Source organism: Pseudophryne corroboree, chromosome 2 (assembly GCF_028390025.1).
Source record: "Pseudophryne corroboree isolate aPseCor3 chromosome 2, aPseCor3.hap2, whole genome shotgun sequence".
NCBI classification, from domain to species: Eukaryota; Metazoa; Chordata; class Amphibia; order Anura; family Myobatrachidae; genus Pseudophryne; species Pseudophryne corroboree.
The window spans coordinates 216,795,653-216,823,034 of record NC_086445.1 but is presented as its reverse complement, the minus strand read 5'-3'; the positions used below and the strand labels follow the sequence as shown (position 1 = coordinate 216,823,034).

The 27,382-nt window shown below is 45.2% G+C and overlaps 1 protein-coding gene across 2 annotated transcripts in view; it reads left to right on the top strand.

Annotated features, from left to right (window-relative positions):
• The window catches only part of LOC135009957 (glycoprotein-N-acetylgalactosamine 3-beta-galactosyltransferase 1-like), a 53,590-nt gene extending 28,202 nt beyond the window's left edge, over window positions 1-25,388 (top strand). For both annotated transcript variants that reach the window (XM_063952314.1, XM_063952313.1), the window contains exon 5: window positions 23,068-25,388. In XM_063952314.1, coding sequence (XP_063808384.1) covers window positions 23,068-23,277 — 210 coding nt within the window. In that variant the 3' untranslated portion in view covers window positions 23,278-25,388. The remainder of the gene's footprint in view (window positions 1-23,067) is intronic.
• The last annotated feature ends 1,994 nt before the right edge of the window (window positions 25,389-27,382 follow it).

The following is a 27,382-nucleotide window of genomic DNA, read 5'->3' as shown; positions in this document are numbered from 1 at the left end:
ACACAAGATGAACATCGGATGATGATGAGGAAACAATAGAATCAACTCCGTATGATGATCAGTCGCAGAGCTTTAGTTCAGAAGATGTAGCTGAACTTATTAATGCCATGAAGGCTGTGTTTTCTTTGGAAGAGCCAGCCAAGACAGCGTTAAAAGCAAAAGCACCTGTATTTAAACGAACAAAATCGGTTAAAGCTGAATTTCCAGCGTCTGATGAGTTGACGGAAATGATGGATGAGTCTTGGGCAGCGCCCAGTAAAAAGTATAAGATTCCTAAGAGATGGGATTCTTATTATCCATTTCCTGCTGGGGATTGTTCGAAGAGAGAAGTTCCTCCACAAGTAGATGCACATGTTCTGCGACTCGTGCATAAATCTGCTTTACCACTGTCATCTACCTCTTTGAATGATGTCACAGACAGAAGGGTAGAGAGCCTTTTGAAAAAAAAAAATTCTCTAGTAGCAGTGGTAAGACCTGCTATGGCTTCGGCCTGGGTAGCAAAGGCTATGGGCGAATTGATAGAGGAACTAGAGAACAGCATCCCTTCTCCTACTGGGGAGCAAGAGGATCGTTTTTGCTGTTTAAGACAATCTGCCCAGTATTTGGAAGAAGCAGCAATTGATGTAGGTACAGTTGCTTCTAAAGCTTCAGCCTTGACAGTAGTCGCTCGTCGAGCAATTTGGCTACGTACCTGGAAGGCAGATGCGGAATCCAAGAAAGAATTGGAAGCATTGCCTTTTGTGGGTAATATATTATTTGGAAAACCTTTATCGGATATCCTAGAATCGGAGGCTGAATCGAAAAAGGTCAGATTTCCGGCTACCTATAACCCTAAGTCCAAGGGTTTAAAATTTTGCTCATTTCGCTGGCAAAGCAAAAGCTAAAGAGGAGCCTAAACAACCCTAGTTTAAATCCAGGGGTAGGAAGCAGTGGGCTAGCAAAAAGCCAGCTTCCAAACCTGAACAGAAACCCTCAGCCTGAAGAGACGGGCCTCGAGGGTTGGGGGCCGACTCCTTCAGTTGGCACACATATGGCAACAGTCAACAGCAGATGCCTGGGTGCAGAAGGTAGTATCTCAGGGGTATGGGTTCCCATTCAGGAGGCAGCCTCCTCAAAGATTTTTTTGCACCAGCCCGTCTCGTATAGAGTCGAAGGCCAATGCCCTGCATGAAGCAGTCCAAAAATTACTGCAGTTGGGTGTGATTGTCCCAGTACCTCCATCACAAAAGGGACATCCCAAATGGGTCATATCGACCAATTCTAAATCTGAAAATGTTGAACAAATACATATGGATCCCGAAGTTCCACATGGAGACGTTACGCTCCATAATGTTGGCTATGGAACCGGGAGACTACCTGGTATCTCTGGATGTACGGGATGCTTACCTACATGTGCCTATAGCACTGTCACATCAGTGTTACCTCAGGTTTGCCATCCTCCAGGAACATTTCCAGTTCCAAGCTCTGCCTTTCGGGCTAGCTACAGCACCCAGGGTGTTTACCAAAATCATGGTGGTTATGGCAGCTTGTCTGCGCAAGCAGGGGATAAGAATATTCCCATACCTCGACGACCTGTTAATCTTAGCACAATCGCAAGATTTACTGTTGAGCCATCTTCAACAGACGATAGTTTGTTTACAGAGACACGGGTGGCTCATAAATTGGGAGAAGTCGTCCCTGAATCCGTCACAGCGGATGGTTCATTTGGGGGCCATATTGGATTCAGACCTACAGAAAGTTCTCTTACCAGAGAAAAAGATAGTCCAGGTGCAGGTCATGGCTCAGGAAGCGTTGCAAGCCCAGACAATGTCAGTCCATGCAGCAATGCGACTGTTGGGTCTGATGGTATCAACCTTCGACATGGTGGAATATGCGCAATTCTACTCCAGACCATTGCAGCACCTTATTCTGACCGAATGGAATGGAAATCATCAGACGATAAAGAAACAGATGATAAAGATTCCAGTAAAGGTAAAAAGGTCTCTAGCGTGGTGGATACAGACAGACCATTTAAACAAGGGGACACCCTTTTGGATAAAAGAGTGGCAAGTCCTGACAACAGATGCCAGCCTGCAAGGCTGGGGGGCGGTACTCGGAAGCCTATGGTTCCAGGGAAAATGGACCACAAGGGAAAGTCGCCTGCCAATAAATCTGTTGGAGATAAGGGCCGTTTACTTGGCTCTAGTTCAGGCAAAGGACAATCTACAAGGAAGACCAGTCCAGATCCGCTCAGACAATGTGACGGCAGTAGCATACCTCAATCATCAAGGAGGAACTCACAGCAAGAGTCTGATGGAGGAAGTAACTCCCATTCTAAAATGGGCAGAACTCCATCTCCCGGCATTGTCAGCAGTATTTGTCCCGGGTGTACTAAATTGGGAAGCGGATTTTCTCAGTCGGCACACCATTCATGAAACCGAATGGGCACTACACCCAGAAGTGTTTCAGACACTGGTGAACAGATGGGGTCTACCGGAGATGGACCTTATGGCGTCCCGTCTAAACAACAAAGTTCCGAGGTACGGATCAAGAACAAGGTACCCAGGAGCGGTCCTGGTAGACGCACTGTCAGTGAATGGAGGTTTCAGCTGGCATATCTGTTCCCTCCAATATCTGTTACCCAGAGTAGTGAGAAAGATAAAACAGGCAAAAGGAGCAATCATTCTAATAGCTCCAGCTTGGCCAAGAAGGCATTGGTACACAGATCTGTTGAGAATGTCCGTGGAAGCACCGGTACTGCTCCCTCAACGCCCAGATCTGTTAATGCAGGGTCCTTGTTATCACAGTCATCTGGATCGCCTATCTTTGACTGCGTGGCTGTTGAAACCTCTATCTTAGAGGCTAAAGGATTTTCGAAACAAGTAATCCAAACCATGCTTAGAGCAAGGAAGCCTTCTACGGCCCGTTTGTATCATAGAATATGGCAAGCCTATATTCACTGGTGTACTGGAAAAAATTACAATCCGAGATCTTTTAAAGTAGCTAGGATTTTGGATTTCCTTCAGGCAGGATTGGATAAAGGGTTGAAAGCTGCTTCCTTGAGGGTTCAAGTCTCAGCGTTAACTGTATGGTTTCAGCAGAAGATTGCTGATTTACAGGATGTACGTACATTTTTCCAAGGAGTAGTACATATTCAACCTCCATTTGTTCCTCCTGCAGCTCCCTGGGATTTGAATTTAGTTCATAAATTTCTCCAGGGTCCTTTGTTTGAACCACTTGAGAGAGCAGATCTTAAGTGGTTAACGGTTAAAGTTCTTTTTTTACTGGAAATGGCGTCAGCCAGAAGAGTGTCAGATTTAGGAGCATTATCGTGTAAGTCTCCTTTCCTAAGTTTTTTTCCAGACAGAGCAGTTCTCAGAACAAGATCTAGCTATCTTCCAAAGGTGGTATCAAAGTTTCACCTGAATGAAGAAATTGTAGTCCCAGCTTTTCAGATATCTGGACTATCTGCGGGAGAAGCGTCGCTGGATGTAGTCCGGGCTTTAAGAATCTACATAGATCGTACTAGTGCCATCAGGAAAACAGATTCTCTCTTCATCCTCTACGGATTCCATAGGAGAGGTTGGCCTGCTAGTAAACAGACGCTGGCGAGATGGCTCTGAATGGTAATATCAGAAGCTTTATTCTCATGCAGATATCCCTATTCCGGCTAATGTCTCTGCGCACTCTACACGTAAGGTAGGTCCTTCTTGGGCAGCACAGCAGGGTGCTTCAGCAGAACAGATATGTAGGGCAGCCACATGGTCTTCCATAAACACATTCATCAGACATTATGCCTTGGATACTTTAGCTTCTCATGACGCAGACTTTGGGCGAAAGGTCCTCCTGTGCAATCGGGAGCATCCCCACCACTAAAATGGCTTTGGGAATCCCAATGTTATCCTGTGGATAATCCTGTGGACCCAGCCAGAGAAATATACGTTATGGTAAGAACTTACCGTTGATAACGTGATTTCTCTTATGTCCACAGGGATCCCACCCTGACGCATCTGATTTGAGGATCTAGACCAGTGTTTCCCAACCGCGGTCCTCAAGGCACACTAACAGTCCTGGTTTTAGTGATATCCAGGCTTGAACACAGGTGACTTAATTAGTACCTCAGTTATTTTGATTTAACCATCTATGCTGAAGCCTGGATATCACTAAAACCTGCACTGTTGGTGTGCCTTGAGGACCGCGGTTGGGAATGCCTGATCTAGACAATCAGTCAACCTCTTCCTTCTTGTATGTAAGGGTGTGCATGTGTGTTCTTATCGCCTGTACAGGTCTCTACCTAATGTTCCTGCCTAAAATCGCTGTGGAAAGAACTGATCTGACTGAGTCAGTGGGCGGGACTATATAGTGGAGGCCCCAATGCATCCTGGGAGACCAGAAAGCTCGTGAACGTGTTGGTGCCATTTTCGCTGTCGCTCGACAATATCCCAATGTTATCCTGTGGATACCTGTGGACATAAGAGAAATCACGTTATCAACGGTAAGTTCTTACTATAACGTATATTTTATGGTATTCTGTTCATTACATTCTAGAAATATAGAATTTCATGGCAGATTACCATTTGGCCCATCAAGTCTGCCTTTTTATTGTTAGTTGGTTAGGGGTTTGGTTTGGGTACTGGTGTTACGGTATTGGGTTAGGATTTAGGATGAGAGTTGGGGTATTGGTGTTAATATTAGGGTAATAGGCTTAATGAGGGTATTAGTGTTAGGGATTATGATTTAAGGGTGAGGATTTGAGTAATACTGTTAGGATTAAGGGTTGGGGCAGTGGTTCTGAAACTGTGTGCCTAGACATCCTGGGGTGACTTGGGGCACTTGCAGGGGTGCCTTGGATTGGTGGTACAGGACTAATTCAAATAATTTATGGTCATTTTGAAAGGCAAAAGCAGTGCTGGTGGCTTCCAATCAAAACCTATGTGGAGAAACAGAAGTGAATCCAGTCCCTCACCACATAATTGAACCGAAGGATGACATGTAAATACAAAGTTAATTAAATTTTTTTGGTCCAAGGGTGCCGTCAAAAAAATTCTGATACTCTAGGGCTGCGTGACTCATAAAAGTTTGGGAACCAGCGGGTCAGGGTATTTGGGTAAGGATGAGGGTTAGGGTAGGGGAAAGACTTAAAACAGAGGTGTAGCAAGCATGAGTTAACTCCTTGCAGGGTGCCCAGGAAGTAGTGTCCCGGTCTCGGAGAAAGCAGGTGTTTGACTTTGATTGAGGCCAAAGTGCAGTTTCTTCAAAGTAGTTTTGCAGTAGTAAAGATTTCTGGTTGACTGTTATCCTACTGTTTAGCTCCTTTCTAACGCTAATAATGCTTTACATGTAAAAACATTTATACAATGGAAAAAAAACACTGCTACAGCCCATACATTAATTCTCAATAGTGGTACAAATGTGTGTTGAATGATTGGATTCCACCCCCAATACAATACAAACAATGGCTGGACATCACCCCATTTTTCTAGGAATTGCTAAAATGACAAATCTAAAATCAGACTACAGTTTTCAGTTTGCAGATGGTAAGTAATGTCAATCTACCAAAAAAAAAAGAAATCTTCAAGAAAGAAGTTCTACTCTAATAACATGGGCCTGGTGCAATATTTTCTTACCTGTTAGCTGAGAAGGATTGTTGTGGGGGTTTTTTTTTTTGTCATTTTTATTAAAGTTCTACTTTTTTGCCCAATATTGAGGCTCATTCAGGTGTGGTCACAAAGCGGCTATTGTACATCTGTCAATGTTTTCTTACTGCGCATGTGTCTGAGCCGCAGTGTGCATTTTCACCAAGTGAATTGCAATGGTGTCGCAAAGTGAGTGACAGGCAGACAGAGTTTGGGGGAGGTAACAAAGTGGTCGGGCAAACGTAGGCGTGTCATGGCCGATCAGACGCAGTCTTGTGGGCATGTATAAATTAGTAGTTGGGATTGTACTAGCTACTGGAGAGCCCTCCGTGTCCCGGGAGAGCAGCTCATCTGTCCTCAGAGGCAAAAGATAGCAACGGCAGTAGCAAATACATCCGCACCCGAATGAGCCTCATTATGCAGGTGGAGTGAGCAATGCTACAATGAGTTTTAGCCTCCTTTTTAATACATGTTTTATCGGTGCACGCAACAATCTGAAAACTTGCTCGACCACCTGAGAGGGAAAAATGTATTTACATTTTTTTTTTTTTGAAAGTATGTAGGTATAGTTATAGCTAATAAATACTTATATTTATAATATAATACTTATATACTATATAATAAATATAGTTACCAAAATAAAATAATTGTATTGACCAATGAGTGTATAGGTGAATAAATACATTCACTGCATGCTGAGCTGTATATACAATGTTGCTACCTAATGATTCTCAATCTATGTTTTAAAGTAGCAGCTGCGCTCCCATTGTATACAAGTGCCAGGTAAATTTCCCCAGTATATGGTATGCAGGTCAGCTATTCATTCAGTGCTGGGCTATATCTTACATAATGGAATGAACTTGACTGATAAAGCTAGTTAGAGAGCCTGTCCCGCCTTGACAAAGGCAAGTGAGGTCCCTCATATAACTAGGTCCGCACATGAAAATTTTAAAGTTCTGACAAACACATCTAAATGTGACATGCACAATTTGTTGGACACATGGACGGAGTGTGAATCGCCGACGCGCGTTTCACAGTTTCGTCAGGGCTTGCAGTGAATGTATTTATTCTCAAGACATACATAGTATGGTTACACCTGATAAGGCTTTAGCAGTGCAGAGGCATCAATAATTACTATATAAAGGCTTGCAGAAACGGCTGCTTGACTGTGAATCACATATGCAACATTCCAAAGTAAATGCAACATTGTATAGATACATTGGAATTTAAATTTATTTTGAAATATACTATGTTGCAAAGACAGGTTTAACTACTGATATAAGCCTGGTGCATCACACATCTATTAACTATTATTGTGAATACTATTCTCTGCTATAAAAAGAATATAGGCTCATTCTCTTTGACTTGAAAGCACTTATACTGATGGGTGGTCTTCTGGTTACCGGCGGTCGGGCTCCCGGCGCTCAGTATACCGGCGCCGGGAGCCCGACAGCCGGCATACCGACACTTATTTTCCCTCGTGGGGGTCCACGACCCCCATAGAGGGAGAATAAAATAGTGTGGCGCGCGTAGCGAGCCCGCAAGGGGCTCATTTGCCATCGCCACACTGTCGGTAAGCCGGCGGTCGGGCTCCCGGCGCCGGTATGCTGGTCGCCGGGAGCCCGACCGCCGGCCAGCCGTAGTGAACCCATACTGATAGTGTATTACTTTCCCCAGTTTATAAGTACTTTAATTAAGGTGAAACAATAAATCCTATAATTGATTGAATAGACACACATATAGAAATGACATCCGTTGTTAGTGGATATATTTAATATAGGTGAAATCGTGAACGCTGACAGCATGACTGAGAGCGCTATCTAATACTACATTCAGATTAACCTATTTTACCACATTAATACATGTTGTGTGTAGACTATAATAGAAAGGCGCTGACAGCAGTGACTGAGAACGCCAGTTAACCAGCTCTACACATACAGTTGGTCATTGCCTAAAAGGGTGGTTCTGCATACGTTGACAGCATAGACTGAGAACGTTGAGCATTACTATATGCAAAATAGCCTACCAATACCCTAATGTATATTATGGTCTGAATATTGCCATTAACCAGCTAATCTCACACGTACATGTTATCAATATATGCTCTTTTATAGGCGCTGACAGCAGAGACTGAGAGCGCCAATTAGCTGGGCATATAAAGGCACCATCTATACTATACCCACTAATGCATGTGATGTCTGGAAATCCCTTAATTGTTTCATAACTGGGGAATATCTTTCATAAAGGAATATAGAGCATTTATATTAAAAACTCACATGTGGCAACACTAGCTGTCCACTAATTTTTCCCATTGGGGATCATTTAATGTATCAGAGGATAGTTGCCTGAGATCTTAAAAACCTCAGACAACACATATGTGATTACTATACTAGTGTTCGCACTTAATAAACCCAATTGATTATTGGAATTATAGTGTGACAGCACTGACTTAATTTGTGTATAAGGTCATAGAACCTGAAAATATTTCATTGATTACATTGGACATTGCACAGCACAGTGGACTAAGGGAGTGTGGTTTTTAACAATACATGTTACACTGTGTCCTGCACCTGTCTTTAGCAATTTTAATATTTCACAGTTATTGGCTCTTTTAATTTAATGAAATAAAAGTTATATTTTATTGTATGATTATTCATTCCTTGTGCGCCACCCAAAAGCCCAATCTCTTTCCTTCCCTCTAAAACTTATATATATATATAATAAGAATTTACTTACCGATAATTCTATTTCTCGTAGTCCGTAGTGGATGCTGGGAACTCCGTAAGGACCATGGGGAATAGCAGCTCCGCAGGAGACTGGGCACAAAAGTAAAGCTTTAGGACAACCTGGTGTGCACTGGCTCCTCCCCCTATGACCCTCCTCCAAGCCTCAGTTAGGATACTGTGCCCGGACGAGCGTACACAATAAGGAAGGATTTTGAATCCTGGGTAAGACTCATACCAGCCACACCAATCACACCGTACAACCTGTGATCTGAACCCAGTTAACAGCATAACAGAGGAGCCTCTGAAAAGATGGCTCACAACAATAATAACCCGATTTTTGTAACAATAACTATGTACAAGTATTGCAGACAATCCGCACTTGGGATGGGCGCCCAGCATCCACTACAGACTACGAGAAATAGAATTATCGGTAAGTAAATTCTTATTTTCTCTGACGTCCTAGTGGATGCTGGGAACTCCGTAAGGACCATGGGGATTATACCAAAGCTCCCAAACGGGCGGGAGAGTGCGGATGACTCTGCAGCACCGAATGAGAGAACTCCAGGTCCTCCTCAGCCAGGGTATCAAATTTGTAGAATTTAGCAAACGTGTTTGCCCCTGACCAAATAGCTGCTCGGCAAAGTTGTAAAGCCGAGACCCCTCGGGCAGCCGCCCAAGATGAGCCCACCTTCCTTGTGGAATGGGCTTTTACAGATTTTGGCTGTGGCAGGCCTGCCACAGAATGTGCAAGCTGAATTGTACTACAAATCCAACGAGCAATAGTCTGCTTAGAAGCAGGAGCACCCAGCTTGTTGGGTGCATACAAGATAAACAGCGAGTCAGATTTTCTGACTCCAGCCGTCCGGGAAACATATTTTCCGGGCCCTGACAACGTCCAGCAACTTGGAGTCCTCCAAGTCCCTAGTAGCCGCAGGCACCACAATAGGCTGGTTCAGGTGAAACGCTGACACCACCTTAGGAAGAAACTGAGGACGAGTCCTCAATTCCGCCCTGTCCGAATGGAAAATCAGATAAGGGCTTTTACAGGATAAAGCCGTCAATTCTGACACGCGCCTGGCCGAAGCCAGGGCCAACAGCATGACCACTTTCCATGTGAGATGTTTTAAATCCACAGATTTAAGTGGTTCAAACCAATGTGATTTGAGGAACCCCAAAACTACATTGAGATCCCAAGGTGCCACTGGAGGCACAAAAGGAGGCTGTATATGCAGTACTCCCTTGACAAATGTCTGGACTTCAGTAACTGAAGCCAGATCTTTCTGGAAGAAAATAGACAGGGCCGAAATTTGAACCTTAATGGACCCCAATTTGAGGCCCATAGACACTCCTGTTTGCAGGAAATGCAGGAATCGACCCAGTTGAAATTCCTCCGTTGGGGCCTTCCTGGCCTCGCACCACGCAACATATTTTCGCCAAATGCGGTGATAATGTTTTGCGGTCACATTTCTCCTGGCTTTGATCAGGGTAGGGATGACTTCCTCCGGAATGCCTTTTTTCTTTAGGATCCGGCGTTCAACCGCCATGCCGTCAAACGCAGCCGCGGTAAGTCTTGAAACAGACAGGGTCCTTGCTGGAGCAGGTCCCTTCTTAGAGGCAGAGGCCACGGGTCCTCTGTGAGCATCTCTTGAAGTTCCGGGTTCCAAGTCCTTCTTGGCCCAACCCGGAGCCACGAGTATAGTTCTTACTCCTCTCCGTCTTATAATTCTCAGTACCTTGGGTATGAGAGGCAGAGGAGGGAACACATACACCGACTGGTACACCCACGGTGTTACCAGAGCGTCCACAGCTATTGCCTGAGGGTCCCTTGACCTGGCGCAATACCTGTCCAGTTTTTTGTTGAGGCGGGACGCCATCATGTCCACCATTGGTTTTTCCCAACGGTTCACAATCATGTGGAAGACTTCTGGATGAAGTCCACACTCTCCCGGGTGGAGGTCGCGTCCACTCCCGGAATGAACACTGCTGACAGTGCTATTACATGATTTTCCGCCCAGCGAAGAATCCTTGCAGCTTCTGCCATTGCCCTCCTGCTTCTTGTGCCGCCCTGTCTGTTGACGTGGGCGACTGCCGTGATGTTGTCCGACTGGAACAGCACCGGCTGACCTTGAAGCAGAGGTCTTGCTTGGCTTAGAGCATTGTAAATGGCCCTTAACTCCAGAATATTTATGTGAAGTGATGTCTCCAGGCTTGACCTCAAGCCCTGGAATTTTCTTCCCTGTGTGACTGCTCCCCAGCCTCGCAGGCTGGCATCTGTGGTCACCAGGACCCAGTCCTGAATGCCGAATCTGCGGCCCTCTAGAAGATGAGCACTCTGCAACCACCACAGGAGAGACACCCTTGTCCTTGGGGACAGGGTTATCCGCTGATGCATCTGAAGATGCGATCCGGACCATTTGTCCCGCAGATCCCACTGGAATGTTCTTGCGTGGAATCTGCCAAATGGGATTGCTTCGTAGGAAGCCACCATTTTTCCTAGGACCCTTGTGCATTGATGCACTGAGACTTGGCCTGGTGTTAGGAGGTTTCTGACTAGCTCGGATAACTCCCCGGCTTTCTCTTTCTGGACTGTGTCCAGGATCATCCCTAGGAATAGAAGACGTGTCGTCGGGATCAGCTGCGATTTTGGGATATTGAGAATCCAACCGTGCTGCCGCAGCACTACTTGCGATAGTGCTAACCCGACTACCAACTGTTCACTGGATCTCGCCCTTATCAAGAGATCGTCCAAGTAAGGGATAATTAAAAACTCCTTTCCTTCGGAGGAGTATCAACACTTCGGCCATTACATTAGTAAAGACCAGGGGTGCCGTGGACAATCCAAACGGCAGCGTCTGAAACTGATGGTGGCAGTTCTGTACCACAAACCTGAGGTACCCTTGATGAGAAGGGTAAATTGGGACATGAAGGTAAGCATCCTTGATGTCCAGAGACACCATATAATCCCCTTCTTCCAGGTTCGCGATCACTGCTCTGAGTGACTCCATCTTGAATTTGAACCTCTGTATGTAAGTGTTCAAAGATTTTAGATTTACAATAGGTCTCACCGAGCCGTCCGGCTTCGGTATCACCTGAGCGCTTTATCCACCCTAGGGGGTGTTTCCCAACGTGCCCTAACCTCTGGCGGGAAAGGGTATGATGCCAATAACTTTTCAGGAATTATCAGTTTTTTATCGGGGGAAACCCACGCTTCATCACACACTTCATTTAATTCATCAGATTCAGGAAAAACTACGGGTAGTTTTTTCTCACCAAACATAATACCCTTTTTAGTGGTACTTGTAATATCAGAAATGTGTAAAACATCTTTCATTGCCTCAATCATGTAACGTGTGGCCCTACTGGAAGTCACATTCGTCTCTTCACCGTCGACACTGGAGTCAGTATCCGTGTCGGCATCTGTATCTGCCATCTGAGGTAACGGGCGGTTTAGAGCCCCTGATGGCCTTTGAGACGCCCCGACAGGCCCAAGCTGAGTAGCCGGCTGTCTCATGTCATCAACTGTCTTTTGTAAAGAGCTGACACTGTCTAATTCCTTCCATAAGCTCATCCACTCAGGTGTCGACCCCCCTATGGGGTGACATCACCATTACAGGCAATTGCTCCGCCTCCACATCAGTTTCCTCCTCATACATGTCGACACAAACGTACCGACACACAGCACACACACAGGGAATGCTCCGATAGAGGACAGGACCCCACTCGCCCTTTGGGGAGACAGAGGGAGAGTATGCCAGCACACACCAGAGCGCTATATATATATATATATATATATATATATATATATATATATATATATATATATATCCACTATAAAATGTGCTTTTCCCTTATAGCTGCTGTTATTAGAAACTGCGCCAAATTAGTGCCCCCCTCTCTTTTTTTACCCTTTTCTGTAGTGCAGGACTGCAGGGGAGAGTCAGGGAGACGTCCTTCCAGCGGAGCTGTGATGGAAAATGGCGCCCGTGTGCTGAGGAGATAGGCTCCGCCCCCTTCTCGGCGGCCTTTTCTCCCGCTTTTTGGTGAGTTCTGGCAGGGGTTAAAATACATCCATATAGCCCTGGGGGTTATATGTGGTGTATTTTTGCCAGCCAAGGTGTTTACATTGCTGCTCAGGGCGCCCCCCCCTAGCGCCCTGCACCCTCAGTGACCGAAGTGTGAAGTGTGCCTGAGTAACAATGGCGCACAGCTGCAGTGCTGTGCGCTACCTTGTTGAAGACTGATGTCTTCTGCCGCCGATTTTTCCGGACCTCTTCTGGCTCTGTAAGGGGGCCGGCGGCGCGGCTCTGGGACCGAGCTCCGAGGCTGGGCCTGTGTTCGGTCCCTCTGGAGCTAATGGTGTCCAGTAGCCTAAGAAGCCCAAGCTGGCTGCAAGCAGGCAGGTTCGCTTTTTCTCCCCTTAGTCCCTCGATGCAGTGAGCCTGTTGCCAGCAGGTCTCGCTGAAAATAAAAAACCTAAAACTAAACTTTCACTAAGAAGCTCAGGAGAGCCCCTAGTGTGCACCCTTCTCGGCCGGGCACAAAAATCTAACTGAGGCTTGGAGGAGGGTCATAGGGGGAGGAGCCAGTGCACACCAGGTAGTCCTAAAGCTTTACTTTTGTGCCCAGTCTCCTGCGGAGCTGCTATTCCCCATGGTCCTTACGGAGTTCCCAGCATCCACTAGGATGGCAGAAAAAAAAAATATATATATATATATATATATATATATACAAAGTAGATGTTCCTGGTGACCGGTGCCACAAGACAATGACCCCCTCACAACAGAAACAGGCGGCACTCCACGGATTTGAAAGTGAAAAAAATTCTTTATGCAACAAGCATCATGTAAAATCCAACGTTTCAACACCACGCTGGGTGTTTTTCTCAAGGATACATGGGTGAAAAACAAACATATGTGAGGAGGGCACCCCGGTCCATACAACAGCAACTGTTCCTGAGTGCCAACTACGTCCACTATATATATATATATATATATATATATATATATATATATATATATATATATATATATATATATACATCCACCAGATCCGGCACTCCTATTGTCCCAGTGTAGAAACTTGCCAGGTGCCCTCCGTGACGGCCGTGTTGCAACGGCCCACAATATCCACACACACAAATCGACGTTTCAGTGCTCGGCGGCACTTTTATCAAGATGCTGTCTGATAATCTTGATAAAAGTGCCGCCGAGCACTGAAACGTCGATTTAATCCAAGATGACTTTGTAGTCTTCATTTTATTTGTCCGGAGTGCCGCCGAGTGGTGTGTGGATATATATATATATATATATAATTAGAATTTTTTTTTTTTTTGAAAGTAAAAAATTTACATATTTCATTATTTGCAATGTGGCCTCATTATGCAAATAGCGATATTAAGGCTGCACCACCCTCACATAAAAGCAGCTGACTTGCACCATGCTGGAGTCTTCCTGGGAGAGTATACATCACTGGGTGTGATGACACCCGGTGCGCACCCTTGATATGACAGCGCGTCTGAGGCGTGCTTACGGCAAAAAGGGGGGCATGGCTGTAAATAAAGGGGTGTGGTCTCACGTGATCGTCACTTCGGGGGCGTGCCCAGCATCTCCGCAGATGCTGGGCTGTACTGAGCTGCCCCCGGAGACTGTCTGCAACATGTCTGCTCCTCTTCTATGACAGGAGCCAGGTGCTGTAGCAGACATTCACACTGCAGCTCCTGTCACTGCGGAGGAGCCCACAGACTGGTGTCGCCCCTTCCAGGCATCACACCCTGGTGCGCCTTTGGCTGGCTATCCTAAATGTCTGTAAGGTTTTACTAAGGCTTATTAAGCAAACAAGCCAGCAAGGTATTGTAGCAGTAATATAGTCTGGTGTCTGTAATCCTGAAAAGACTTTGAACTTACACTAACAGGATAAATAGTTCCCCAAAAATTAATGTTTTACATGTGTAAAGAGTTTATTCTACAGTACTTGAGGCACTCTGCACATAAGCAATGCACACTGGAAGTATGAGATTTAAGAAGGGTAAAGAGAGACACAATGCATGGAAATGGAAGGTTGAGAGAGACACGGCAGAGAAATTGGGGGACAGAGAGAGACCGAGCAGAGACATGAGGGGGGGGGGGGGGGGGGTTGGGGCACAGACATGGAGTAGAGAAATGGAGGAAGCAAAGACATGGAGAAACAAAGAGAGAAATGGGGAAAATACATGGGGGGGGCCCGAGTCATGGGTGGAGAGAGAAATGGGGTACAGACATGGAGGGAAGAGAGATAAAGCAAAGACATGGGGGGGATAGAGAAAAAGTGACAGAACAAAGAAGTGCGGAAATAATGGGAGGCAAAAAGAAAGATGAGAGAGATGGGGAAGAGACATGGGACAGATATGTGGAGTCAGAAAGAGATGGAGTGGGCGGGGGGGCAGGGGGAGTGACAGAACAAAGAAATGGGTTGCAGAAATACTGAATGGCAAAAAGAAAGATGGGGGATGAGAGAGAGATGGGACAGATATGGAGGGGGGAAGTTAGTGCAGAGAAGATATATGAATAAAGAGAGATAAGGAAGAGACATGGTGCAGGGGCAGAGACAAGTGGTGCAGAGAGAGAGGTGGGTAGAGACATTGGGGGGGGGGGGGGGTGGAAGAGACTGAGCAGAGACATGGGAGACTGAGAAATATGGGGCAGAGACATGACGGGAGGGGGAGAGAGATGGGGATGGGAAGAGCGTGACTGGGAGAATGAGAGGGAGTCAGAGGAAAATAAGTCTCCAGCAACACTGACCCAAACAGCTAGTGGAAATGACTGGTCAAAATACTAATTATACAGGACCGTCTTAACAGCAGTGTAGGCCCCTGGGCAAAGCAATGCACTGGGCCCCTACCCATCCTCCAGCAGTAGGGGTGCCGGGTGCGATCAGTGGCAGCTTTGATGTTTGCGGACTGTAGTGGGTTTTGTATCTTCTGCTCAGCATGTAGGACCTAGAGCAGTAATTTCTGCTATTTACTCTTTTACTGCACAGATGGTGTGAGATGGGGCAGCAGCGAGAACACTAAACTGTAGAAGGAGGCATTGGCCTGAATGAAGGGGCCCCGGTACATGACTACCAGGGTAGTAGGGGGTGCTTAATATGCAATGGATGGAGTGGGCTTAATATTCATAACTTGATGGGAGGGCAGCTTGCTTCACTGCAGATACTGTATCTCAGTTCATGGAAATAGAATTCTTAGCTTTCAATGGGATAAAACACTAGAGATTCCCTCCTTTCAGGAGATATGCGGGACTTGGATCAGAGTTCAGGAACCAGAGCAATCCACCAATGAAAATATAAAACTGCTTACAAGGCGTGTGGAGCTGGAGCAGGGATTAGCTGCTGGGAGGCTGATATCTCTGGTTCTGAGCATAGTAGAGACAAGCTGCCAGTATCAACTGAAAGGGGAGAGTCCCAGCTTTTGGAGTATACTGCTTTCTAGTTGTACATCTGCAGTTCCCCTGGGCCGATTTTAAAAAATCTGGTACCCCTTGAAAAAGGGGACCCTCAGCTGTCAGCCTAGGACCCTTAAACTCTTAACCCCCCGGCATCCGTACGATAGAAAATTGTCACACCGGCACTCAGATGGGTCAAAATTACCCTGAAATACTTAACCCCACATTTTTATTTTTTTATTTTTGTTTCTTCAAAGATTTGTAAATCCATCTGTATATTTTAGTTAAAAGACCTTAGAAGTCATCTTAGGAACTTTATTTTACTATTATGAAAATTAACAAAAATAGACATCCTTAGTCTCACTGTTATTAAACTAGATAAAAGGAAACTTTTTGACATAAATTTTTACGTTTTGGTGTAAGTGAATAGGAGATCTTTGGGAAAAAATTGCAAAGTCTTATACTAATCACTTTCTTGCAGCAAATCAGCACACTTGCAGTACGGAACAATATGTTCGGGGCAAATAAACTTGTTACTCCCTGCGCAGTCGCATGTCAACTAAGCTGTGGTGAAAAACAAGAAGTGAGGAGTCTTAACTCCAGCTTTTGAGAAGTTTGGCAACGTCACATTACATTACAAAAACAATACACAAGTGAAAACTGGTCAGGTCATAATGACCCAACCTGACTGACGCCGGGTTAAGGGACTTGGGCAACTGTCCATTGAGCCCATACGAAAACACCGCCCTGTAGTTACATCCACTTTACCTTAAGTATTTCTGATTTTGCACCTTATTCCATGTAGCACCTAGTGTCATACATATTGTGGTGTGTAAGTGAAAATATATGCAACTAAATTAAAACTGTTGATCTATATTAGACCTTTCTGGTGCACAGATGCTCCATGCAGTGCGCTTTAATAGAAGTCTTCTGTACACTGAAAAAACATTTCTTTTTCATCCACTAGGGGTCACTGGAGTACTCTTGGGATATGGACGGCTTCCACCGGAAGAAGGCACTGAATAAATTAATTTTTGAGACTACTCCTCCCCTCCATATCCTCGAGCACTTCAGTGTTTTTTTCTGTGCTCGACACAGTTAGAAGGCATAGTGGAGCTCGTCCACAAAGTATTGGAATTTTTTCTAAGTTTTTTTTTTTTTTTTTCCTTTCAAGGATTTCCACGTCCTTTCCCCCCTTCTAACAGGCGTGGGTCAGGGACAGTGGAAGCGGCTGAGAACAGCCGTGAGTGTCGGACCTCTCTGTAAAGAGCTCCCTCACTCCACCTGCAGGCTGCCTGCAAAAAGCTGGACGGAGCTTGGATGAGAAGCCCCGTCATAGACTTTTGTTACGGTCCAGGTATGTTGGGTAGGGGCGGTCAGCTTATGCTGCCGCCCCACTATTGGGGATTGTATTGGGCATGTTTTACTCACTAACGACCGCTGCCCGGAGCGCGTGTGCATAGGCCGCTTCACGGCTCTATGCAGCGCGCTCTCACTCTTTGCCGCTCCCAGCATCTTAAGTTACCTAGCAGACCGCTGCTCCCTGCGCCGCAGCAGCCGATATGTTCCCCGCTGCCTGGCTACACAGGAGGCCACTCCACTCTATGCTGTGTGTGGCGGGCCGGGAGCGCGTGTGCATAGGCCGCTCCACGGCTCTATGCAGTACGCTCTCTGCTCCCGCTGACCGCCCGCATCAGCCGAGGAGTTCCCCGCTGCCTTGGCATACAGGTACAGGCCGCTCACACGGCCCTATGCAAAGTTCCACAGGCCCCGACCCGGTGCTGTACACGGAGGTTGTGGGGGTGGGGGGAGACATTAGCAGTATTGGCAGTGTTAAGCTTTGTAGAAAAACTTGGTACTTAACATGTTTAATGTTCTCCTGTCTGTTCCAGGATTCCTATATTACATCTCGGCTTAAGAGTGGTACTAGGGGAATTTGGGGGTCAGTTTTCTTATTGCTGGCAGGCACTGCACTTGCCTGATATATACAAGGAACTTTGGTGTTATTACTGAGTCGTGCAGACTGTCTGTGTGTAGTTTGTATTGTCTGTCTTTATAATAAGTAAGACACCAGCAAAATCTAAGAAACATTTTTCATGTCATGTCTGTAAGAGTGTGTTGCCTGATGAATCCACCACATGTACAGCATGTGTTGTTAATACAGCCACAAATACGATTTCCACAGAAGTAAAGCCAGCATCTCTGGACCCTCCATGGGCTTTACTTGCAGATGTATTAGTTGGTTTACAATCAGAGCTGGCCGCCTCTCGTGAAGAAAGAGAGGCGGCAAGATCTGAGTTTAAAATGAGACCATTTGAGTTACCAGGGGAGTCTCAATCTGGTCAGAGGTCCACCTTGAGTGGAAAAGATAAGTTTCCTTTTCCTAATAATTTTCCAGTCTCTGGGATACTAGACCTCACTGAACATGAGTATGAGGAGGGCGAAATAGACCAACAGTCAGATAGTGACGATTTTGACAGCCCAGGTATTGATAATCTCATCAGAGCAGTACGTCAGTCGCTGGAGTTTACGGAAACTGAGGAGCCCCTGACGAATGATGAGGTAGTCTTTACTAAACGACAGAGATCTCCGATGTGTTTCCCTATTTCGGAATCTCTTAATAAAATGTTACTGGAAACACGGAAGAATCCGGATAAACGGTTTTCTATACCTCCGTAGATTTAAATCGAGTTACCCGTTTCCAGAGTCCATGACAGCTACATGGGAGAACCCACCATCGGTGGATTCATCCGTATCTAAACTTACAAGGAAGTTAACCATACCAGTACCAACTGCTACTACGCTTAAAGACCCTGCAGATCGTAAAATAGAGGCTATGCTAAGGTCCATGTATACAGCAGCTGGAGTGCTGCTGAGACCTGGGTTGGTTGGCATTTGGGTTACTAAAGCATTAATGGTATGGATAAAAGAGCTCAAGTCGGCTCTGCAAGATGACCATCTTATACTTCTCGCGGATCAAATCTGGGAAGCTGCTGAATATCTATGTACAGCTTCTACTGACGTCTGTCAGCTTACTTCTCGCCTGTCCTCATCGCTAGTCATAGTACGACGAGCACTTTGGCTGCGTTCTTGGCAGGCGGAGACGGAGGTTAAAAAAGGTATAGAGGCATTGCCTTATGATGGCGAGAAGCTTTTCGGTCCTGAATTGGACAAATGGATTTCTGAGGCTACTGGAGGAAAGTCTGTGTTTCTTCCATCGCCTACAACTATACCTAAACGGAAATATTCTGGTCCGGCGTTCAAATCCTTTAGAACTCAGCCCTTTCGTGGGCAGGGCACAGGAGCAGTCACGCCTGGTAGAAGAGGTCGGGGACGTAGTGCCCGACAATCCAATGCACGTCGTCAAGACACTAAGACCACTAACAAACCAGTGGCATGACGGGCTCCCAGCCCATCTCGGATCTCCAATTGTGGGAGCACGCCTTCAGAGCTTTCAGGGGGCGTGGCTGCAGACGTCCACAGATGGGTGGATCCGCAATTTAGTATTAGAGGGTTACAAAATAGAGTTCGATTATCTTCCGACAGGAAGATTTTTCACGACAGGACTGCCTGTGTCGGACGACAAGAAAGCAGTTCTGCAGGTTGCCATTCAGTCTCTGCTGAATGCTGCAGTTGTAATTCCGGTCCCCGTGCAGGAACAGGGGCAGGGTTATTATTCCAGTCTGTTTCTGGTACCAAAACCAGATGGCTCAGTCAGGCCAATATTGAACCTAAAAGGTCTCAATCATTACGTCACTTAACACAGATTCAAGATGGAATCTCTCAGGTCAGTAATTGCAGGGTTAGAGCCACAGGAATTCATGATTGCACTGGATCTCAAAGATGCGTACTTACACATTCCGATTTGGCCACCTCACCAGAGTTTCTTAAGGTTTGCAATAAGGCGAGACCATTACCAGTTTCAGGCTCTGCCGTTTGGCCTCTCATCAGCGCCTCGGGTATTCACCAAGGTAATGTCCGTGATGATAGCTCATCTCAGGTCCCTAGGAGTAATAATTGTTCCGTATTTGGACGATCTACTCATAAAGGCTCCGTCTCAACAATTGCTTCTCCAGCATGCTTTGCTAACGTACAATGTACTAGTTCAGCACGGTTGGATAGTCAGTTTAAAGAAATCACATCTAATTCCGTGTCAACGACTTCAATTCCTAGGGATGATTCTCGATACAGTAAATCAAAAGGTTTACCTGCCACAACAGAAAGTACAGGTCATTCGTCATCTGGTGCAATTAGTGCTCAAGCCACGCACAGTCTCAGTACATTTGTGCATTCGCCTTTTAGGCACAATGGTGGCGGCTTTCGAAGCACTTCAGTTCGGAAGATTTCACTCACGTCCGTTTCAACTGGAGGTGTTAGCGCAATGGTCGGGATCACATCTGCAGATGCACCACAGGGTGAGATTGTCGCCACAAGTCAGGGTGTTTCTTCTCTGGTGGTTAAAAATACACAATCTATCTGCAGGGAGACGATTCGGCGTCATGAATTGGATAATTCTGTCAACAGACGCAAGTCTCAGAGGTTGGGGAGCTGTAGTTCAGAGTTATCGGCTCCAGGGCCTCTGGGCAGATCACGAAAGATCGCTATCCATAAATGTTCTGGAACTCAGGGCGATTTGCAATGCTCTAAGACAAGCAGTGTACATGTTTCGTTTTCAGACTGTTCAGGTGCAGTCCGACAATGCGACGGCAGTCGCATACATAAACAAACAAGGAGGAACGAGAAGCCGCATGGCAATGCGGGAAGTAGCTCGGATCCTCAGATGGGCCGAATATCACCAGGTGATATTGTCGGCAGTGTTCATTCCGGGAGTGGACAACTGGGAGGCAGATTTTCTCAGTCGTCGGGATTTTCATCCAGGAGAGTGGGCATTAAATCCAGAAGTGTTTCAGATGTTGATCCAGAGGTGGGGTTACCCTCAGGTGGATCTGATGGCATCCCGCCACAATCATCAGGTGTCACGATATGTGTCCAGAACAAGAGATCCAGGGGCAGTGGCGGTGGATGCTCTCACAGCCGCGTGGCCGTACAGCCTCGTGTATCTGTTTCCACCGTTTCCGCTGCTCCCGCTGTTGCTAAAACGGATCAAGAGAGGGTCCGTCACAGTCATACTAATAGCGCCTCATTGGCCTCGGAGAACTTGGTTCTCGGATCTCCTCGGTTTACTCGCAGACGATCCGTGGCCACTCCCACTACGTCCGGACCTGTTACAACAGGGTCCGTTCCTTTACCCCGATTTAGCGCGGCTGCGTTTGACGGGGTGGCTGTTGAAAAGGCCATCTTGAGAAGAGAGGGCATTCCGGAGTCTGTTATACCAACCATGGTACGAGCTAGGAAGCCGGTTACGGCAGCTCATTATTACAGAATCTGGCGTACTTATATAGGTTGGTGTGAAGCTCGAAGTTTCCGACATCATCTTTTAATTTATCCCGTCTTTTGTTATTTTTACAGATGGGGTTAGATGGAGGACTACGTCTTTCCACACTAAAGGGGCAGGTATCTGCGTTGTCAATTTACTTTCAAAGGAAATTGGCCTCGTTGCCGTCAATACATACGTTTCTACAGGGTGTAATGAGGATACAGCCTCCTTTCATTCCACCTACAGCACCATGGGACTTGAATCTGGTTTTAGATTTCTTACAGTCCGATTACTTTGAACCCTTACAACAAGTGGATATTAAATTTCTCACTTGGAAAACGATTTTTCTTTTAGCCTTAGCTTCGGCTAGGCGAGTTTCAGATCTGGGTGCCTTGTCGTGCAAGTCACCGTATTTAGTTTTTCATGATGACAGAGCGGAACTTCGGACGAATCCCGCTTTTCTACCAAAGGTAGTGTCGTCTTTTCACATCAATCAACCAATAGTAGTTCCGGTATTAACAGAGAATGCTGAAACGTTGGATGTGGTTCGCGCATTACGCGTCTATGTATCCCGAACGTCTACGGTTCGTAAGACGGATACGTTGTTTGTTCTCTATGATGCGGCTAAGAGGGGTTGGCCAGCCTCTAAGCAGACCTTATCCAGATGGATCAAACTGATACGTCCACGTCAGGCTTACCTTCATGCTAGGTTACAGCCACCTACATCAGTAACAGCTCATTCCACACGTTCTGTGGGAACGTCATGGGCAGCGAGTCGTGGGGCTTCTACGACACAGCTTTGCCGTGCGGCTACTTGGTCTTCAGTGCACACGTTTGTGCGCTTTTACAAGTTTGATACGTTCGCGGCATCAGCATCTAGCTTTGGCCGTTTAGTGTTACAAGTGCCAAACAGCTCTCCCGCCACGGTGGAAACTTTGGTACATCCCAAGAGTACTCCAGTGACCCCTAGTGGATGAAAAAGAAAGTAGGATTTTGGTACTTACCAGGTAAATCCTTTTCTTTGAATCCATAGGGGGCACTGGACGCCCACCCAGAGCAGTTTATCTGTTTTAGGAAGTTCAGTGGTTCTTATGGTAACACACTTTCACGACTGGTTTAAATTTAACAAAGGTTAATCAGTTAGGGTGTCAACTGTTTAGTTGTCTGTTACGTTTTGTGTCAACTTTATTGTTGTCCGTGAGATTATAGGTAATTCTCCTTTTGTCAATCTCTCTATCGATCCTGTTCGGCTCAGTAAAAAACACTGAAGTGCTCGAGGATATGGAGGGGAGGAGTAGTCTCAAAAATTAATTTATTCAGTGCCTTCTTCCGGTGGAAGCCGTCCATATCCCAAGAGTACTCCAGTGCCCCCTTTGGATTCAAAGAAAAGGATTTACCTGGTAAGTACCAAAATCCTACTTTCCCCCTATTACAACTTTGGGGTCTATTCACTTCTAATCGGAAAGACGGCAGTTTCTGACTTCTCTTTTTTTATTTTTTTTTTATTTTAGGTCGAAACATGATTTGACCTATTCAATGGGACTGCCGTTTTTCCAACTTGACGGCAGTTCCGGCTTGTCAGAAAACACGTGGATTGGTGGATTAGCTGTCGATTCAAGTGTTTTGTCGGATTTTGCGGCCAAATCAGACAGGTTTTTGGTCCGTTTTCAACAAATGGCCAAAACCTGTCGGATTTGGGCTAAAATTGAATATTGAACGGTCTGATCCTTTCCGTCAAAGGATGCAACCTCAATTGAATAGACCCCTTTATCTCTTATATCAGTTATGATATTTGTAAGAAATATTAGTAGTAACTCTTTAATATGTGCGTGATTGATTTTAGGATTGGTGTTTCTTTAGATTGTTTGTTTGTTTGTTTGTTTTTTTATAACTGGAGTTATAGAAATTGTCTCTACATTATTCTTCTGCAGGGTCCCCAGTGCTGTTCAGACCTGGCTGTATCCTTTCATTACGTTGATCCGGAACTCATGCACGTTTTAGAATACCTTGTCTACCACTTGAGAGCATATGGATACAAGTACCGTTACCAGCCTCCATTGCCAGAAGCTGCTGACAGGCTGCCAGTACATTATGAAAATGCTACAATTAAAGTAAAAATTTCAAATGAAACCATCTCTTAATGGATTCTACATGTCTCCTGTGTAAGGTCCAACTTGCAAGTTCGTGAAGGAACATGAATGCCATTCTTCTCTGTGCTAAAAAGTATTGTTTAACATGTTTAGAACTTTTATATGAGCCAAATACTGTAGAATGTGAACGATACTTTCAGAACAATTCTTATTGGAAGTTTTGTTGCTCTTATTATAAAGAGATCACAGCCTCATGGGTAGACTAAATTTTCTGCAATGACTGCGAAGTGGGTCAAGGAATAGTCAACCGAAAGCACCTGGGGCCTGATTCAGATGTGGTTGGAGTTGCTATTGCTGCTGCTTACATGGAGGCAGCAGCAATAGCAACAATATGTTAATGCAGCAGAAGGCTTCACACCTTCTGCTTGCATTTGTCGTCCGAGCTGCGTCGCAGCATTGGGTCATCTACCACACCATTGGCTGGTTGTGTGACCCATGGGGTCACACCAGACAGCTGACACAGATCCAACAAAAAGGCCAGGAAATCGGTCATCCGATGAAGGAGAGCCTAGCCTCGTCGCCCCTCCCGAATGATGGTGACATGCCTCCGTTTTCGGAAATGGATGCTGCTGCCGCTCCCTTCCTGTCAACAAACAGCAGCAGAAGTCACAGACCGTTGCTATAGAGAGAGTACATTGAAGCCCTAACATCAATGCTATCAATAACACATGGCCATTGATGGAGGGAAACCATTGAGCTCTCCCCAATGATGGGTGGAAAAAAAAAAAAAAGAATATTGGCTGGTAAATATTTTGTCACTGTCTTCACCATATGGCCAGCCAACCAGAATGCATCATGACCCAGGAAGTAGGATATAAACAATCACTGGTACAAAACCATAGATGGTGGGAAAACATCTACCTCGCCCCATTGTGAACAAAAACATCAGACCGTGTCCTCAAAACATTGATGTGTACATGTGTGATGTAGATGTCCCAACCCTACTGTATTTTGAATTGTAAATATACTATAACTTAGTGAATGCTATCAGCAGTTGCATAATTATGTCTATATATGACATAACGTTACTGCAAAAGGACAGATGGAATAAAATAACAAGAAGAAAACTCTTTACATATTTCCATTGAAAACGACGCTCGTTAGAGCATAAACCATTTTACCTATGTGCCTTGTGATAGATTTATTAACAAATCTGAAATCTAAACTGCGATATACTGTAGGTGTTCAATTTACTTTTATAGTGTTTTGATGGGCATTTCTAAAGTACTGCCATGTAGTTTTTTTTTTTTTTTTAAACCTTCACCTTGTAACGAATGTGTGTACAAAGCCACTTGTTTACTTTGTGTTTTGTCCCTGGTGTCTGAGAGTATTTACTAGGTTTGGTTGATGCACTGTAATTGTGCTTTTAGCACCTTGATTTTTAATGGCATTGTATGAAGCATTGGCTTTCTTTGTACTAAACCTTGGAGAGAGAGAAAGTGGACGGAGATAAAGTACCAGCCAATCAGCTCCTAATTGTAATTGGATGCAGTTGCATTGCCGGCAGTCTGTATCCCGGCGGTCAGGATACGGACACCGGAATCCCAACTGCTGACAATGCTGCCAGCGCAGCGAACCACTGAGCCCGCAAGGGGACTCTCTGCACTCTCCCCGCTGCGGTCATAATGACGGCCGGGATGCCGTTGTCTGTATATTGTATACCGTTGGTTTTTTATACTGATCCCTGTAACATGTGTTGGCTGGTACTTTATCTCCGTCCACTTTATCGCTCTCCCAGGCTTAGTACATAGATCCCTTAGTATCAGAATATTTATTTATTATAGTATAATGATTTTAAACCATTAAATGAAGTGATTAACAGATTTACAAAACAGACTTCACGAATGTCTAAAAATTGTGAAAATGTGTTTTCCCTTGGATTCTAAAAATGTATAAGAAAATTGTAAGTGGAGAAATAGCAATTTGTAAATTGTTTAGCTAATTTAATTGTTACTTCTTGCTTGATGTAGTCTGGGCAAGTTTTTATACAGCCTCTTCTATACCTGCATGGAATTCATGGCTGGTGGGCTGTAACAATGAGTTTAACTGTGAGTAGCTATTTGATATCCGGGGTATTTATTAAACTGTTTCACTTTATGAAATTTGTTTTAGTTTTTTATTTTTCCAAAAACTTTATTGGACAACTGCACAGAGACAATCAACGTAAAAATAGTACACATATGACTGACAATGTTATAACAAGACATACAGTAGTTGAACTGCAAGGAGTAGTTTTGCAAATGGAGGTCATAGACTAACTCTAGAGAGAGTACAGGAGAGGTCCACCATGGAAACATATACACTTCCAAAATGTAAAAGGGCAGATGGCCCAAAGAAATCACTTCAAGGTTATACCATGTGGTAAGTGCCACAGCCCGTCTAAGGGAATCCTTAATATGGACAGGGAGTGTAATAACATATTGGAGCCAAATCTCAAAAAAAAACTCTGTATCCTCTTTTATTTGTCTATTGCCATCTCCAGCCACTCCATATGAAAGAGGTAGGATAAACGAGGCAATAACAAAGCCAAAGAAAGAGGATATCCACTGTGAGAGAATGGACTTTTTACCAGCGGCAACTACTTTAGCTAGCAAGGCATGTTGTCCTGGCGGTATTCTGGGGGTGTGGAGTGGTGAATAAATATCCCAATAAACCCACTCTGGAAATATTAACACTTATTCCCAGTTTCTCTTTGATAAAGTATTGAACAGAGGTCCAAAATTTAAAAACCTCCGGAAAACTCCACAAACAGTGGTAGATATCAGCGTCTACCATACTACATTTGAAACCTTTAGAATCCGATGAGATACCCATTTGGAAGCATTGTTTTGGGATGATGTATGAGCGATGCAATATTAAGTAATTCATCTCTGCATTTGAAGCTGAAAGGAGGCATTTGTTCAATCGATTAAAAGCAGTACGTGTAGTCTGAATCGTCATGGATGGGAAATTTAAGGACCATTTAGCTAATCCCGTTTGAGTGGTTTCCCAATCAATGGTCCTTTTAAAATACATGTATAGTGAAGATGTGGAGTGAGTTCTACCTGGAGATAGCCGCTATAACCTATCTAAATCCTTTGGTCTATCTTTATCCATTAAATCAGTCAGTAACCTGTTAATATACAGTAGCTGCGTAATTGAAAACATACAAATAATGGAATTTTGATCTGTGGAAATGCTTCAAGGCTGGAGTGTAAAAGACCAACGCATACTCCAAATTCTGCAACAGGAAAGGAGAAAAGAAGACTCTTTTGTGGGCGCACTCGTGTGTGTATGTATGTATGTATGTATATATATATATATATATATATATATATATATATATATATATATATATATATATATATATATATTAGTCTCAGAAGAAACAAATATATTAAAAATGTATAATTTTTATTAGCAAAATCAATAAAATAGAATAGTAGTAGGATATATTGTCAAAATGGAAACAGAAAAAAGGGGGTAGGGGAACACAGAACAAATGTTAACAGTGTAAATACTAAATAACAGTTCTGGACTGCCTGGGTTAGGAAATACAGAATAATCACAACTGAATGCCTGAAAAAAACTATATAAGTCCTGAATAGGTAATCAGTGGCGTAACTACTGCCCCCGCAGTCCTCGCGGTGGCTTGGGGGCGAGGGGCTGCGGGGGCGCCACTGATTACAGCAGACTGACATGCGGACGAGCGCCCGCATGTCAGTCTGCTTTCTCCTTCCCGCCGCCGCTTGTTGGAGGGAAACGGACGGCACAGCGTGTGCCTCTCCTGTGTCCCTCCTGCTGCATCATCTCCGGCGGCCGCGGGTCTAATAGGGGGAAGTGCCGTCCGTGAGCTCTAATTGGCTCACGGACGGCACTTCCCCCTATTAGACCCGCGGCCGCCGGAGATGATGCAGCAGGAGGGACACAGGAGAGGCGATCTGTGCGCCCTCCGTGTCCCTCCAATAAGCGGCGGCGGCACTGGGGGGAATATCTGGCACTGGGGGTGTCTGGCACTGGGGCATATATGGCACTGGGGGGGAGATGTCTGGCACTAGGGGGGATATCTGGCACTGGGGCATATATGGCACTGGGGGGGGATGTCTGGCACTGGGGC